Source organism: Phyllobates terribilis, unplaced genomic scaffold (assembly GCF_046119375.1).
Source record: "Phyllobates terribilis strain yellow unplaced genomic scaffold, ASM4611937v1 Scaffold_1__5_contigs__length_1240528914, whole genome shotgun sequence".
NCBI classification, from domain to species: Eukaryota; Metazoa; Chordata; class Amphibia; order Anura; family Dendrobatidae; genus Phyllobates; species Phyllobates terribilis.
The window spans coordinates 602,398,276-602,412,018 of NW_027362761.1; the positions used below are offsets into that span (position 1 = coordinate 602,398,276).

Below are 13,743 nucleotides of genomic sequence, written 5' to 3' on the forward strand. Positions count from 1 at the left end.
ATTACACCGAGGAGCTGAGGTGATTTGGGGGCGCAGATAAGTGGATGTTCCTGTATGGGGGCTGCACAGGGAGCGGGGGGGATTCTGTAGGTGTGAGACTGCGGGTGAGGAGGGGGTCCTGTTACTTGCGTGGAGTCTCCCCCCTCTCTCTTCCTTTCCCGTGTCTCCCCCCCCTCTTCCTTTCCCGTGTCTCCTCCCCCCTCTTCCTTTCCCGTGTCTTCTCCCCCCTCTTCCTTTCCCGTGTCTTCTCCCCCCCTTCCTTTCCCGTGTCTTCTCCCCCCTCTTCCTTTCCCGTGTCTTCTCCCCCCCCTCTTCCTTTCCCGTGTCTCCCCCCCCTCTTCGTTTCCCGTGTCTTCCCCCCCTCTTCGTTTCCCGTGTTCTCCCCCCCTCTTCGTTTCCCGTGTCTTCTCCCCCCTCTTCGTTTCGCGTGTCTTCTCCCCCCTCTTCGTTTCGCGTGTCTTCTCCCCCCTCTTCGTTTCGCGTGTCTTCTCCCCCCTCTGCGTTTCCCGTGTCTTCTCCCCCCTCTTCGTTTCCCGTGTCTTCTCCCCCCCTCTTCGTTTCCCGTGTCTTCTCCCCCCTCTTCGTTTCCCGTGTCTTCTCCCCCCTCTTCGTTTCCCGTGTCTTCTCCCCCCTCTTCGTTTCCCGTGTCTTCTCCCCCCCTCTTCCTTTCCCGTGTCTCCTCCCCCCCTCTTCCTTTCCCGTGTCTCCTCCCCCCTCTTCCTTTCCCGTGTCTCCTCCCCCCCTCTTCCTTTCCCGTGTCTCCTCCCCCCCTCTTCCTTTCCCGTGTCTCCTCCCCCCCTCTTCCTTTCCCGTGTCTCCTCCCCCCCTCTTCCTTTCCCGTGTCTCCTCCCCCCCTCTTCCTTTCCCGTGTCTCCTCCCCCCCTCTTCCTTTCCCGTGTCTCCTCCCCCCCTCTTCCTTTCCCGTGTCTCCTCCCCCCCTCTTCCTTTCCCGTGTCTCCTCCCCCCCTCTTCCTTTCCCGTGTCTCCTCCCCCCTCTTCCTTTCCCGTGTCTCCTCCCCCCCTCTTCCTTTCCCGTGTCTCCTCCCCCCTCTTCCTTTCCCGTGTCTCCCCCCCCCTCTTCCTTTCCCGTGTCTCCTCCCCCCTCTTCCTTTCCCGTGTCTCCCCCCCCCTCTTCCTTTCCCGTGTCTCCTCCCCCCTCTTCCTTTCCCGTGTCTCCTCCCCCCTCTTCCTTTCCCGTGTCTCCTCCCCCCCTCTTCCTTTCCCGTGTCTCCTCCCCCCTCTTCCTTTCCCGTGTCTCCTCCCCCCTCTTCCTTTCCCGTGTCTCCTCCCCCCTCTTCCTTTCCCGTGTCTCCTCCCCCCTCTTCCTTTCCCGTGTCTCCTCCCCCCCTCTTCCTTTCCCGTGTCTTCCTCCTCAACCCCCCCCTTTCTTCGTTTCCCGTGTCTTCCTCCTCAACCCCCCCCTTTCTTCGTTTCCCGTGTCTTCCTCCTCCACCCCCCCCAAAAAATATAATAATTTGTAGCCTGGAGTATGATCTTCTGTGCATGTAAATGAAGCACTTGCACATGAATGAACCTCCTGATGTGCCTAATAACATTAATTATAGGTGAAACGCGTGGAGGTGGCCGACACTAGTTAGTGGGGAGTGACATTGTGATCCTCAGCGTCAGTGCTTTGTTAGAGGTGGTAGACACAGTAACAAGTCAGGAGAGATGTGATGGTGCTGAGGATGAGTCAATGCTCTATCCGGTTACATGAGCCTCTCTGAATACAGAGGCAATAAGTGCCGGAGGGATATGTATTATATTGTATTGTATTGATTGATGGTACAGCAGCTCACTGCTCCGTATCCAGTATCTAACCTAATAGTAATCAATACGAGCTGATCATAAAGCTGCCAAGTGTTAGATAATTTACTCCGTGATCCTCAGAGGGACAGCAGAACGCTAGTGTTACACTCCTCAATAGATGGGTTATATTACCAGAGTGCTCCCCTCGACATCGTACAGGCTGCGGCAATATTGTATTTATTAATATTTGCTCAGATATAATAGTGTCAATGTGGAGTCTATTCTATCTGCAATCAGTCCCCTGTAGGAATGAATGCTCAGGGGTTTCTGTATTCCTGTCACTTGCCTGTCTTTTATTATTAGTATCTACTATAATTAAGTGTGGAATCTAGTGGATAGACTGTTGTATAGCATGGCGGACATTAATTAGGTATTTTAAATTATTAATAAAGGTTATTTTTTAATTGTTGGTCCACTGCAGTCAGTGCTATTTAATTTGATTTTTGCTGGTGGATTCAGTATTGTGAGTTTTAGGTCCTCATACAGTGAATAGTACGAGGCTGATAATGAGCGGTCAGATCGGTGGAGGAGGTCGCGGTGGAGTTTGTGGCTTTTCCTCCAGATTCTTCCTGATAAATGTCGGATATTTGGGGCAGAATTCAGTGATTGTCGTTATATCGTCCCCTGTGATCTCCATCTTCTCCTTTATCATGAAGACGCCGGCAGGACGAGATCCCTCCAGCTGATCCAGTGTTCATCCCTCCTTCTCCTGAATGACCCCCCGAGGATGGACGAGGACGAGACCACCAGAATATTATTACACTTCACCCTGGAGATCATCTCCCTGCTGAGCGGAGAGGTAACTCCTCTACATTTCTATCAGCTTTATTGTGTTATGGAACAAGTCCGACATCGGGAAGAGGAAATCCAGAAGAGGAAGAGAAGGATTCTTTACTATAAGAGCAGTGATTGTGTGCAGCTCTCTGCCAGGAGGAGTTGTCATGGGGATTCCCTATAAGAGCTGTAGAGGGGCCTGTATGTCTGTCCTGAGTGTAATAATATTCCAGGTTATGGCCCCAGATTACTGGAGACTGTTATTGATCCCGGGATTTCTACTGATTGTCAGATCTGGAGTCAGGAAGGAATTCTTCTCCCTAAGTGTCTCTCTCCATACACAGGATTACACAATAGTGAGGAAGACACCGGGGGAGGGTGTGACTCCCATCATCCATCTCCAGGAGTCAGGAGGGCGGAGCCCGGACCCCATCACAGAGCCTCCCCCGCACCCCCCGATACATGAGAGGAAGAAGAAGAAGATCCTAGAGCTCAGCAACAAGATGATTGAGCTGCTGAGCGGAGAGGTGACTGCTGGGACATTATACAGGACAGCACTAGAGGATTCTGGGTGATGACCGGAGAGGTGACTGCTGGGACATTATACAGGACAGCTGGAGGATTCTGGGTGATGACTGGAGAGGTGACTGCTGGGACATTATACAGGACAGCACTGGAGGATTCTGGGTGATGACCGGAGGGGTGACTGCTGGGACATTACAGGACAGCACTGGAGGATTCTGGGTGATGACCGGAGGGGTGACTGCTGGGACATAATGCAGGACGGTACTGGAGGATTCTGGGTGATGAGCGGAGCGGTGACTGCTGGGACATTATACAGGACAGCACTGGAGGATTCTGGGTGATGACCGGAGAGGTGGCTGCTGGGACATTATACAGGACAGCACTGGAGGATTCTGGGTGATGACCGGAGGGGTGACTGCTGGGACATAATACAGGACGGCACTGGAGGATTCTGGGTGATGAGCGGAGCGGTGACTGCTGGGACATTATACAGGACAGCACTGGAGGATTCTGGGTGATGAGCGGAGTGGTGACTGCTGGGACATTATACAGGACAGCACTGGAGGATTCTGGGTGATGAGCGGAGAGGTGGCTGCTGGGACATTATACAGGACAGCACTGGAGGATTCTGGGTGATGAGCGGAGAGGTGGCTGCTGGGACATTATACAGGACAGCACTGGAGGATTCTGGGTGATGAGCGGAGAGGTGACTGCTGGGACATTATACAGGACAGCACTGGAGGATTCTGGGTGATGAGCAGAGAGGTGACTGCTGGGACATTATACAGGACAGCACTGGAGGATTCTGGGTGATGAGCGCAGAGGTGACTGCTGGGACATTATACAGGACAGTACTGGAGGATTCTGGGTGATGAGCGGAGAGGTGACTGCTGGGACATTATACAGGACAGCACTGGAGGATTCTGGGTGATGACGGTGTCGTTGTTGTCAGGTCCCTATAAGGTGTCAGGACGTCGCTGTCTATCTCTCCATGGAGGAGTGGGAGTATCTAGAAGGACACCAGGATCGGTACCAGGAGGTGATGATGGAGGAGCTCCGGCCTCTGACATCACCAGGTGAGAGGAGACTCTTGTTGGCTCCGGTGGATGTGATGACGTCTCTCGGCCTCGTCCTATAATAGATGATTTTTCTCCAGACTTGCTCTGGTTTTCTCTACATTTTCTCACAGCTTTCATTCCCTGATTATTCTCTTCTGATCTGTGAGTCGCGGTTTCTCCGCTGTCGTCTTCATCAGTCTTGAGTCTTCGTCCTCGGCGGCTTCTTTCAGAATCTTTCACCTTCCTTAGAGCATCGGTCACATTTTGTCTGCAGATGTCCCAGCGCTTCTGTCCGTTCTCTCCTGTGAGATCTTTCGGTTCCTGAGTCTGTCGTGGATTGTTACTCAGCAGAGTCGGGGTTAATTTACTGATGATTTTCCCCTTAATCCGCTGTCACTCGTCCGCCCCTCAGAATCGGTGCAGGCTCAATGTCGTCATCAGTCGTGGTCGGGCGTCCGGCTCCTCCCTCTTGGCTGACACTTGTGTGACCTTCCTTGGTCTCCTCCGTTCATTCACCCTCTTCTTCTTAGTGACAAATCACTTTCTCTGTACTGAGTAGAGATGAGCGAATGTTTCAATATTCGGTTCAGATTACAATATTCGTCGAACGTTACCGAACGCCATAGGATTCAATTGGGGGCAAGAAAACCGCTTGCACAACATCTTCAAACGGGCCCAAAAGCTGCCAAAACACATCAAATTAGGGGTAGACACCTGGAAAATGCCATCAATTGACCCAGAGTACAAGAAGTATTATTAATAATAATATTACAGCAACATTTAGTCTGTGGCCCTTTACATGTGAAAATGCGCACAACCATTCTACAAGGGATGGGTGAGGATACGGTAGGTCAGGGTACAGCTAGTTGTGCCGGTTCCTTTCCTTGACACCTTGCAAGCTTCAACACAATGTTCACAAGGTGGACAGCAGCAGTGGTCGGTCTCCTAGACAACGAGCAAACTCCTTCATGATGATAGAGGCCACCATCTCCTTAGCTTGCTGCTGGTACTTTTCTGTGGGAATGAGCTTGTCTTCAACCAGCCTGGAATATTTCCAGTGAATTATGGCACACCATGGTATTAGCACTGCACCCAGTAGTACCAGAAGTGAAGCCATCCACAATTTTCTTCTCAGGAATTTTATTTGGTAGACTGAGTGTCTGACCAAACATTAGTTTCTCACAAAGGAGCTGAAGACACTGTAGTGCGGCGGTGTTCACACTGTGCCGTAATGAGGCAGTGACCCAAGGAAAGTCCAACTTAAACACCTTTATTCAGCAAAAACTCACACAGTGAAGGCAGCTTTATCCTCTGGATCGCAGCCGGGTTGTCCACAATAGTCCATACAACAACAACCGTTGCTGGGGGTGACTGCACTGCTGTTTCACTCCAAGGTGTGTCAGAAGCTTGGCCGTCCTGGGCTCTGTGTTCCCTTCACACAGGCCTCTATAGCACAGAGCCTCCTGCTCTGCAGTTTTGCAAGACCAAAGACTGACACACCCAAATTTTTGCTGAAGGTTTTAAAAAGGAATCTGTGGCCATGAGCCACCTGTAAGACCCGGGCTGGAGTGAGTGGACCGCCCCACTGCCATTCCTGTAGTCCACTCCAACAATAAAAGCCCATGCCGGGTTTTACCAAATCTGCCTTGGACAACTAGTTTGACCTAGTCCAAACTTACTTTTATTCTGTACTGCAATCACATCTCTCTCTGTGACTGCAATGCACTCCAGCGGGTTTAATATGCCCCTATGCACATTCTAGGAGAAACATACCGTCCCTCGCATATGATTCCCGTCACTGCCTCACAACACTGAGTGGCTGTAGGTGCAAGTTTCTTCAGCATGTTAGATATCAGATCCAGAAGAACAGAGAGGGTGGTACGGTTGCTCAGTGGTTAGCACTGTAGCCTTCTAGCGCTGTGGTCCTGGATTCAAAACCCACCAAGGACAACATTTACAAGCAGTTTTTATGTTCTTCCCGTGTTTGCGGGGGTTTCCTCCTCAGTGAAAAAGCAGGCATAGCGTGTTCGGGAACCTTCACATAGACTTTTCTTAGCCAGGGCTGCTTCTCGGCAGGGTTGGATGGGCCCACCAGAGAATCCTCTGTTGGGCCCTTGCTTTCCCTTCAGGAGAGTTCATAACGCAAACCTTGCAGCTGCTATGGGGCTCTTGAGCGGGGGAGAAAGGCGGGTCCTCAGAATCAAATCCTCTGGTGGGCCACTAAAGCCAAACCAGCAAATGGAGACCCAACCAGGAGTGTTCACATTTCAAAATATTAGGGCCTGACACCACCATTTCCGTGGCCAACACATTGGAGATGGTGGAGTTCAATCTCTTAGCTTTGTCATGTGTAGGAGGAAACAATCTTTTACGTGATCACAACTAAGGGACCAAGGGTTGGCTGCCATGATGGCAGAAGGTGGAGTACGGTGAACCGGACAAACTGCTGGACCGTGAGTGAGGTGCAGGTGAAGACGTTACGATGGATTGATAAAGTTGTGGTGTGCTGGTTCTGTGAGATTGGTCAAAAACAGCAGGCATGTCCACTTCCGTTACAGCTGAAGGGCTCTCAATCAGCCTGACTGGAGTGGGTAAAGAACCAGAGTTTTTGCGGTGGGAGACCTGCGTGTCAATACTTTGCACGGTAACGGAGGAGGAGGTTTAAGAAGAAGCAGCGGATGTGGTTAATGGGGCGGCTGATGGTTGTTGAGGCCTACATTTTATCGCAGTGAGATTGCCAGCGTAACGTATGTTGATTGCGCATGTGTATGTCCATGCATGTTGTAGTAAAATTATTGCACTTTTTCCCTATACTGAGTTTTTTCTTGCAAAGTTGCCAGATAACGTGAGTTGGCTCATCCCTTGCGGTGTCAAAAGGCCCAGGCTAGGCAACCCTTGCAAGCTGCAGATCTGTGACCAGTTCTGGTCACTGCCACAGCTGTGGGTAAGGATGCAGTGCTCGTCACGGTTGCATCAATCCGTGTCTGCACTGTAGGATGCAACGTAACCTCCTCGTCTTCTTTCTCATCCACCTCCTCAGATGAGCTACTCAGCTGCGTGCCTCTGGGTTCACAGCCTCATCATCATCCAATGTGTTATCCCATTCCTCGCCCTGAGAGTCCCCCTCCTGCTTTTCTTGCCCTGACAGCACAGCACAGCACAGTACAGTCCGCGTGACCCATAGGAATCTGAGTCTCACCAGGATAACCTTCACACCCCTGGGGTTAACATCTGGTGATGAGGGTCAGGAAACTGCTCAGACCCCAAATTTTTTTCCCCTCTGTATGGAGAACAATATTTGCCCCAAAGAATTTTAAGCTGAGATGTAGCCTGCTTTATATACCAATTTTGAGTTTATCTTGCCTGTGTACCCCTGTGTGGAGAACAATATCTGCAACCAAAAATGTATTTCACTAGATTATAACTGTTGTAATGGAGACCAAAACCTCTTGCACTACAGCCAACCTAGCAGATTGGGTCTCAATAGGGATTCTTCACATTTCCAAATATTGGTGGCAGACACCAGCGAAGTGGCATCAATTTCACTAGAGTAAAAGTTGTATAATGGAGACTAAAACCTATTCCATTACAGCCAACCAAGTAGATGGAGACCCAATCAGGAGTGTTCACATTTCCCTCAAATTAGGGCCTAACACCACCAAAGCACATTTAAAAAAAAATTAGGGTCTAAAACCACCAAAGTGGCATCAATTTTACTAGAGTATAAGTAGTATAATGGGGACTGACACCTCTGCCACTGCAGCCAACCCAGCAGATGGAGACACAATCAGGAGTGTCCACATTTAAAAAAAATTAGGGCCTAAAACCTGCAGCAGCAGCCATATCACAGACTGCAAATCCACGAGATCAATACAGCACACTAAAAACTACAACATCGCCTAGTATGTACCATCTGCGATTGGGGTACAAAAGTCGTTGGAGATCCATGACTTGTTCATCTTGATGAAAGTTAGGTGGTCTACACTTTCATGGGACAGCCGGCTGCGCTTATCCATCAGGACACCACCAGCAGCGCTGAAGACACATTCTGAGAGAACGCTGCCTGCCGAACATGATAAAACTTCCAAGGCGTGACAGGCGAGCTCAGGCCATTCATCCAGGCCATTCAAGACCAAAATGTAAAAGGGTCAAAATTGTCCCTGACGGTATTCATAATGAGCTCTAGATACTCCTCCACTTTCCTCTCCAGTCGTTCACCACGTGTCAGACTTGTACTCTGTTGTGCTTGTGCACGAGCTGGTGCAAAAAAAATGTGTGAAAGGACTCACAGAAATTGCTTCTGCCACTTACTCTTATGCTGTTAATGTTTTGGTGTTGACGAACTTGCGTGACGGAGGTTGAAAGACTACAGCTGCGATGCACACTTTGCCTCACTCCTATCTTGCTTAAAAGCTTGTTTCGATACTCCAGCATTAGCGGGTCCCTTTCCAGGGCGGGAAGCATGTAGCAAAATTTTACTCTAACGTGGATCTAACAGAGTGGCAACCCAGTAGTCATTATTATTTTGAATGTTAACTATACGGGGATCATGTTGCAGATAGTGCAGCAAGAAGGCACTCATGCCAGGCTCTTCCAGGTGGTCTAAAGCCAGGCTGTATTGATGGCTATGTAACACTGATGCTTGTTTCCTCCGTCCTCTCCTGCCAACCACGTTCAACAGTGATGGGATGATTATCCTCTTCATCTTCTCACTGTTGCTCGTCCATCACCTTTTCCTCCTCCATTTGTTCCTCGGCTCTTGCACCTTCACTAACAGTTTGTCTGGTATCACAAGCCCCCCTCGATCGCAGTAATCCACGGTCACTTGGCATCCGCCTGTGTGACGACAGTCTGGAACAGTGAGACATTCTTATCCTTTTCACATCCTCCTCTTCTTTTGGGACAACCACCTCCTGCCACAGGCTATTCAAAGTTTGCTCCAGCATGTAGATGACCGGAATAGTGATGCTCATGACTGCATCGTCAGCGCTAACCATGTTAGTAACCATTTCAAAACTGTGCAGAAGGGTACAGAGTTCCTTAATCTGTTCCCACTCCATAAACGTGATATGCCCCACATCCGTACTGCGTTGGCCCAGGCTGTATGATGTGACATACTACGTCAGGGCTCGTTGCTGCTACCACAGTCGCTGCAACATGTGCAGCGTGTCGGCACATCGCATATCAACCTGTTAACTGGCATGGATAAAGACGTCTGTATCAATGCAAGTCGATGACGTGAGGAGTGTGAACGACGGAAGTGAGCACACAGTTTCCATGTTTTCTGAAGCAGCTCATGCAGGCCGGGATAGTGGTGGAGAAATTGCTGTAACACCAGGTTGAGGAAATGGGCCATGAAAGGAACGTGTGTGAGTTCGCCTCGGCGTCGGGCAGCCAACAAGTTTGCACCTTTACCGCACAAGGCCTTACCTGGCTCTAGGTTCAGCGGAGACAGCTATTGCTGAAACTGAGCCTGAAGAGCTGTCCACAACTCTTCACCTGTATGACTGCGATCTCCAAGGCATTTTAATTTTAAGACTGCCTGATTACGGTGAGCCCTGGCTGCGCAGTACGGAGATGGTGTGGATTCCCTCTTCACTGTTGGAACGCGTGTCTCCTTAAGGCAGAGATTGAGTGTGCAGGTGGAGGCCCTAGAGGATGTAGTGGAGGAAGTGTGAAATACAGAGGTTTCTTCTGCAAGCCTTGGGGATTCCAAGATTTGTGGAGCAGCCCCTTCCCCGCCTGCCCCCACAGCCACTAGAGTCACCCAGTTCCCAGTCAGCGAGATGTAACGCCCTTGGCTATGCTTACTCGTCCAGGTGTCTGTGGTGAAATGCACCCTGGCAGACATAGATTTAGTCAAGGAACGGATGATGTTGTCTGCAACATGCCGGTGTAGCGCAGGCACAGCTTTCTTGGAGAAGTAATGGCGACTGGGCAACTGGTACTGGGGGACTGCGACAGCCATCAGCTTTCGGAAACAGTCTGTATCTACCAGGCTTTGTCATGTGTAGGATGAAACAATCTTTTACGTGACCACAACTGCGGGACCGAGGGCTGGCTGCAGTGCTGAGAGAGGGCGAAGTACCGTGAACTGGAAAAACTGGTGGAGCGTGAGTGAGGTGCAGGCGCAGATGTTACGGTGGATTGAGAAACGTGGTGTGCTCAGTGAAACAAACACAGCAGGCATGTTGCCGCCTCTGCGAGCTGCAGACCCACGACTGCTGCTGGCCACATCCACAGTTGTGTCTAAGGATGCCGTGCTCCTTGTGCTTGCATAACTCCGTGTCTGCGCTGTAGGGCGAAAGGTAACCTCCTCAGATGAGCAACTCGGCTGTGTGACTCTGGGTTCACACCAAGCAGGATCTTGAACCTCATCATCATCCAATGTGTTATCCCATTCCTCGCCCTCAGAGTAACCCTTTTCCTCTTGTTGCCCTGACATCACAGTACAGTCCGCATGAGCCTCAGGTATCTGAGTCTCATCAGGATCACCTACCTCCCTGGTGGTTAACGTCTGGCGACGAGGATCAGGAACCTGCTCGGACCCTACTTCGTCCTGCCCCGAATCCGACCTAAAAAAAATTTGAGCATCGGTGCAGATGCTTTCCTCCTCTTGACTCTGTCAATGTTTGGAGTACACTTCTGATACCCATGGTATACAATTGGTGAACAGTTCTACAGGGTAATTGGGGTGCCACCTCTGTGAACTGTACTGCATGTGATGTTGAGGTGGAGGAAGAAGAGGAGAGGCCACTTGAAGCAGCGCTTGCCATCCACTGAAGCACCTGCTCTTTTTGGCCCTTATCAACAAGGCGTATCGCTGTGCGGCCGCCTAAGAAAGGGAGTGGAGTGGAGTAGCCCATCCAGTAACAGAACTTGTCAGTTGTCTTTGGATAGGACATGACTGTGTTGGTTCACTAGTGCTTTTACTAACATTTACCACCTACCCCACTTATACCTTGAACACGAAGCCTATTCCCCCTTCCACCACACCCTCTTTTTTCCCACTCATGTTGCTCAGATACTGTGGTAGGAGCATGCTGTTAGCAAAGCAAAATTTAGATTTTTTTTTTTCCTCTGCAACAGCTCTGCACACACCTGAATTTCAGCGGCACTAAATGACAAGTTAAGATATGGCTTATTGTATAACGTCACTAACCGAACAAAGTATTTTTTTTACTGTGGATGAGGCCTGTATAACATAGAATATATGCTCCAAGATATTTCAAACTCAGATATAGCCTGCTGTATCACGTTAGGAACAGCAAAAAATATATTTTTTTACTCTGCATAAGCTCTGCATACAGCTGAAGTTCAACACCATTAAATGACTAGGTGGCTTATAGCAGAGTGTAACACATTTGCGAGAGAAAAATATATATTTATTGGCTAGCAACAGAAAAAAATCTATTTTTTTTTTTACTGTGCATACAGCTGAATTTCACCCACAAAAAATGACACAGTGGGCTACTATAGCTTGCACTGTCACATTAACAAATGAAAACCAAATTTTTTTTGTGCTCTGCACTGAGAAGCTCTGCTGAGTCTGCATACAGCTGAATTTCAAGCTCACAAAATCAAAACTTGGGCTACAAGGGCTTGCTTGCTTTAGCACATTAGCAATTGAAAAAAATAGATTGAAGGCATAGTTACATAGTTACATAGTTTATAAGGCTGCAAAAAGACAAGCGTCCATCCAGTTCAGCCTATTTCTTGTGCACTGCAGCTATTCCGCTATTCCTATACCATGCGGTATAGGCCAATTTACATCATTGAGGAAAAATTCACTTCCCGACACCAATCTGGCAGTCAGATTAAATCCCTGGATTAATTAACTAAGCATAAGATGTAATTTTATTGTTCTCAAGAAAGGCGTCCAGGCCTCTCTTGAATTCATTAAGTGAGTTGGAAATCACCACTTCCTCTCCCAGAGAGTTCCAGAGTCTCACGGCTCTGACCGTAAAGAATCCCCTTCTATGCTGGTGCAGGAACCTCCTTTCCTCCAGACGCATAGTGTGCCCCCTCGTCTTTGTCACCATCCTTGGTATAAACAGGTCATGGGAGAGATCTCTGTACTGCCCCCTGATGTATTTATACATGTTTATGAGGTCTCCCCTAAGCCTTCTCTTTTCCAATGTAAATAGGCCTAATTTTGACAACCTCTCTGGGTATTCTAGTCCCTCCATTCCCTTTATTACCTTAGTCGCCCTCCTTTGTACCCTCTCTAGCTCCAGTATGTCTTTCCTGAGCACCGGAGCCCAGAACTGTGCACAATATTCTAAGTGCGGCCTTACCAGCGCTTTATACAGAGGAAGAACAATGTTCTCATCATATGCCCCTATTCCTCTTCTGATGCATGCCATGACTCTATTTGCCTTCGCAGCTGCTGCCTGACACTGGGCACTCCAATTTAATTTGCTATTAACCAAGACGCCCAGGTCCTTCTCCATGTCAGATTACATACAGCACAATACAAGCCGTGCACAACACTGTTCTGTGGCACGGGTCCTGCTGTTTCTGTCTGAATCTCTGTAATTGCACAAGAAAAAAAATGTGCTGCCAGATCGATTTCACAGGTACACAGCACAGGAGTTATCTACACTATCTGACTTCCAAACAAGCGCCCATCTATCTAGCTAATATCTCTCATTAAACAGGAGCACACTGTGCAGCAGCATCTGTCACCCGCAGTGACATGCATAAAATGGTGCTGAGGGAACATGGCCGCTGTTTATATAGAGGACATGTGATTTCAGCAGCCATTGGCAGAAGCCCTTGTGTCTGGACAGTGTGGATGCTTCCTGTGCTCGGATTGGCTAGCTGCGTTTTTCTCACTTAAAGTTACAGGAAAAAAAAATTACAAGTGCGCCGTTGATCTTACCTGTTCTGAGCTCTCACCAGCCCCCCACTCATCTAACACATCCCCCTGTTCATCATACACAAGCACTATGCTAGCCAAACTGTTAAAAACGCTGTAGTTGCCACACAATCAAGCTCCTGTATTTATTTGCCAAACGGTGTCGATTTTTTCCGAATTTAAGTAAAAATGCTTGCCTTTCCGATCACGAATCCGAATGTGCCACGTTTGTGCCGAATTTAACTTTTGAGATCGGATTTCGAACATATTCGCTCATCACTAGTGCTGAGTAGTGATGAGGGCGCATGCTCGTTACTCGAGATTTACGAGCATGCTCTGGTGCTCGCTGAGTATTTACAGCATGCTTGAATAAATGCCTGACAAACGCGGATTCCTCACATGTATTAAAGCTGTCAAACAATTGCAAATCATGGACACACCGTGACTAAAACAATAGCACTCCAGCACGCCGTAAATAGTCGGTGAGCACCCGAGCATGCTCGCCGAAAGAGTTCACAGAACACTCTCGCTCATTACTAGTACTGAGCACAAAGTCCTGGATAAATTACGGCACCGGACCGTCCCTCAGACCCCGAAACACGAGTCCTGACATAAAGATGGAGCGTGGTGGAGCCGATCACCCACCAGAGCCGGACATGGAGGCTCCAGTAGTTCTCGGCCCCCGCGTCTATTCACCACTCGCTCTGCAGGAGGAGA

The 13,743-nt window shown here is 49.3% G+C and overlaps 1 protein-coding gene across 1 annotated transcript in view; it reads left to right on the plus strand.

Annotated features, from left to right (window-relative positions):
- The first annotated feature begins 13 nt into the window (after positions 1–13).
- The window catches only part of LOC141149893 (uncharacterized), a 44,330-nt gene continuing 30,600 nt past the window's right edge, over positions 14–13,743 (plus strand). The window contains exons 1-4 of the mRNA XM_073636932.1: positions 14–90; positions 2,466–2,608; positions 2,928–3,110; positions 4,061–4,184. Of these exons, the coding sequence (XP_073493033.1) occupies positions 45–90; positions 2,466–2,608; positions 2,928–3,110; positions 4,061–4,184 (496 nt within the window). The 5' untranslated portion in view covers positions 14–44. The remainder of the gene's footprint in view (positions 91–2,465; positions 2,609–2,927; positions 3,111–4,060; positions 4,185–13,743) is intronic.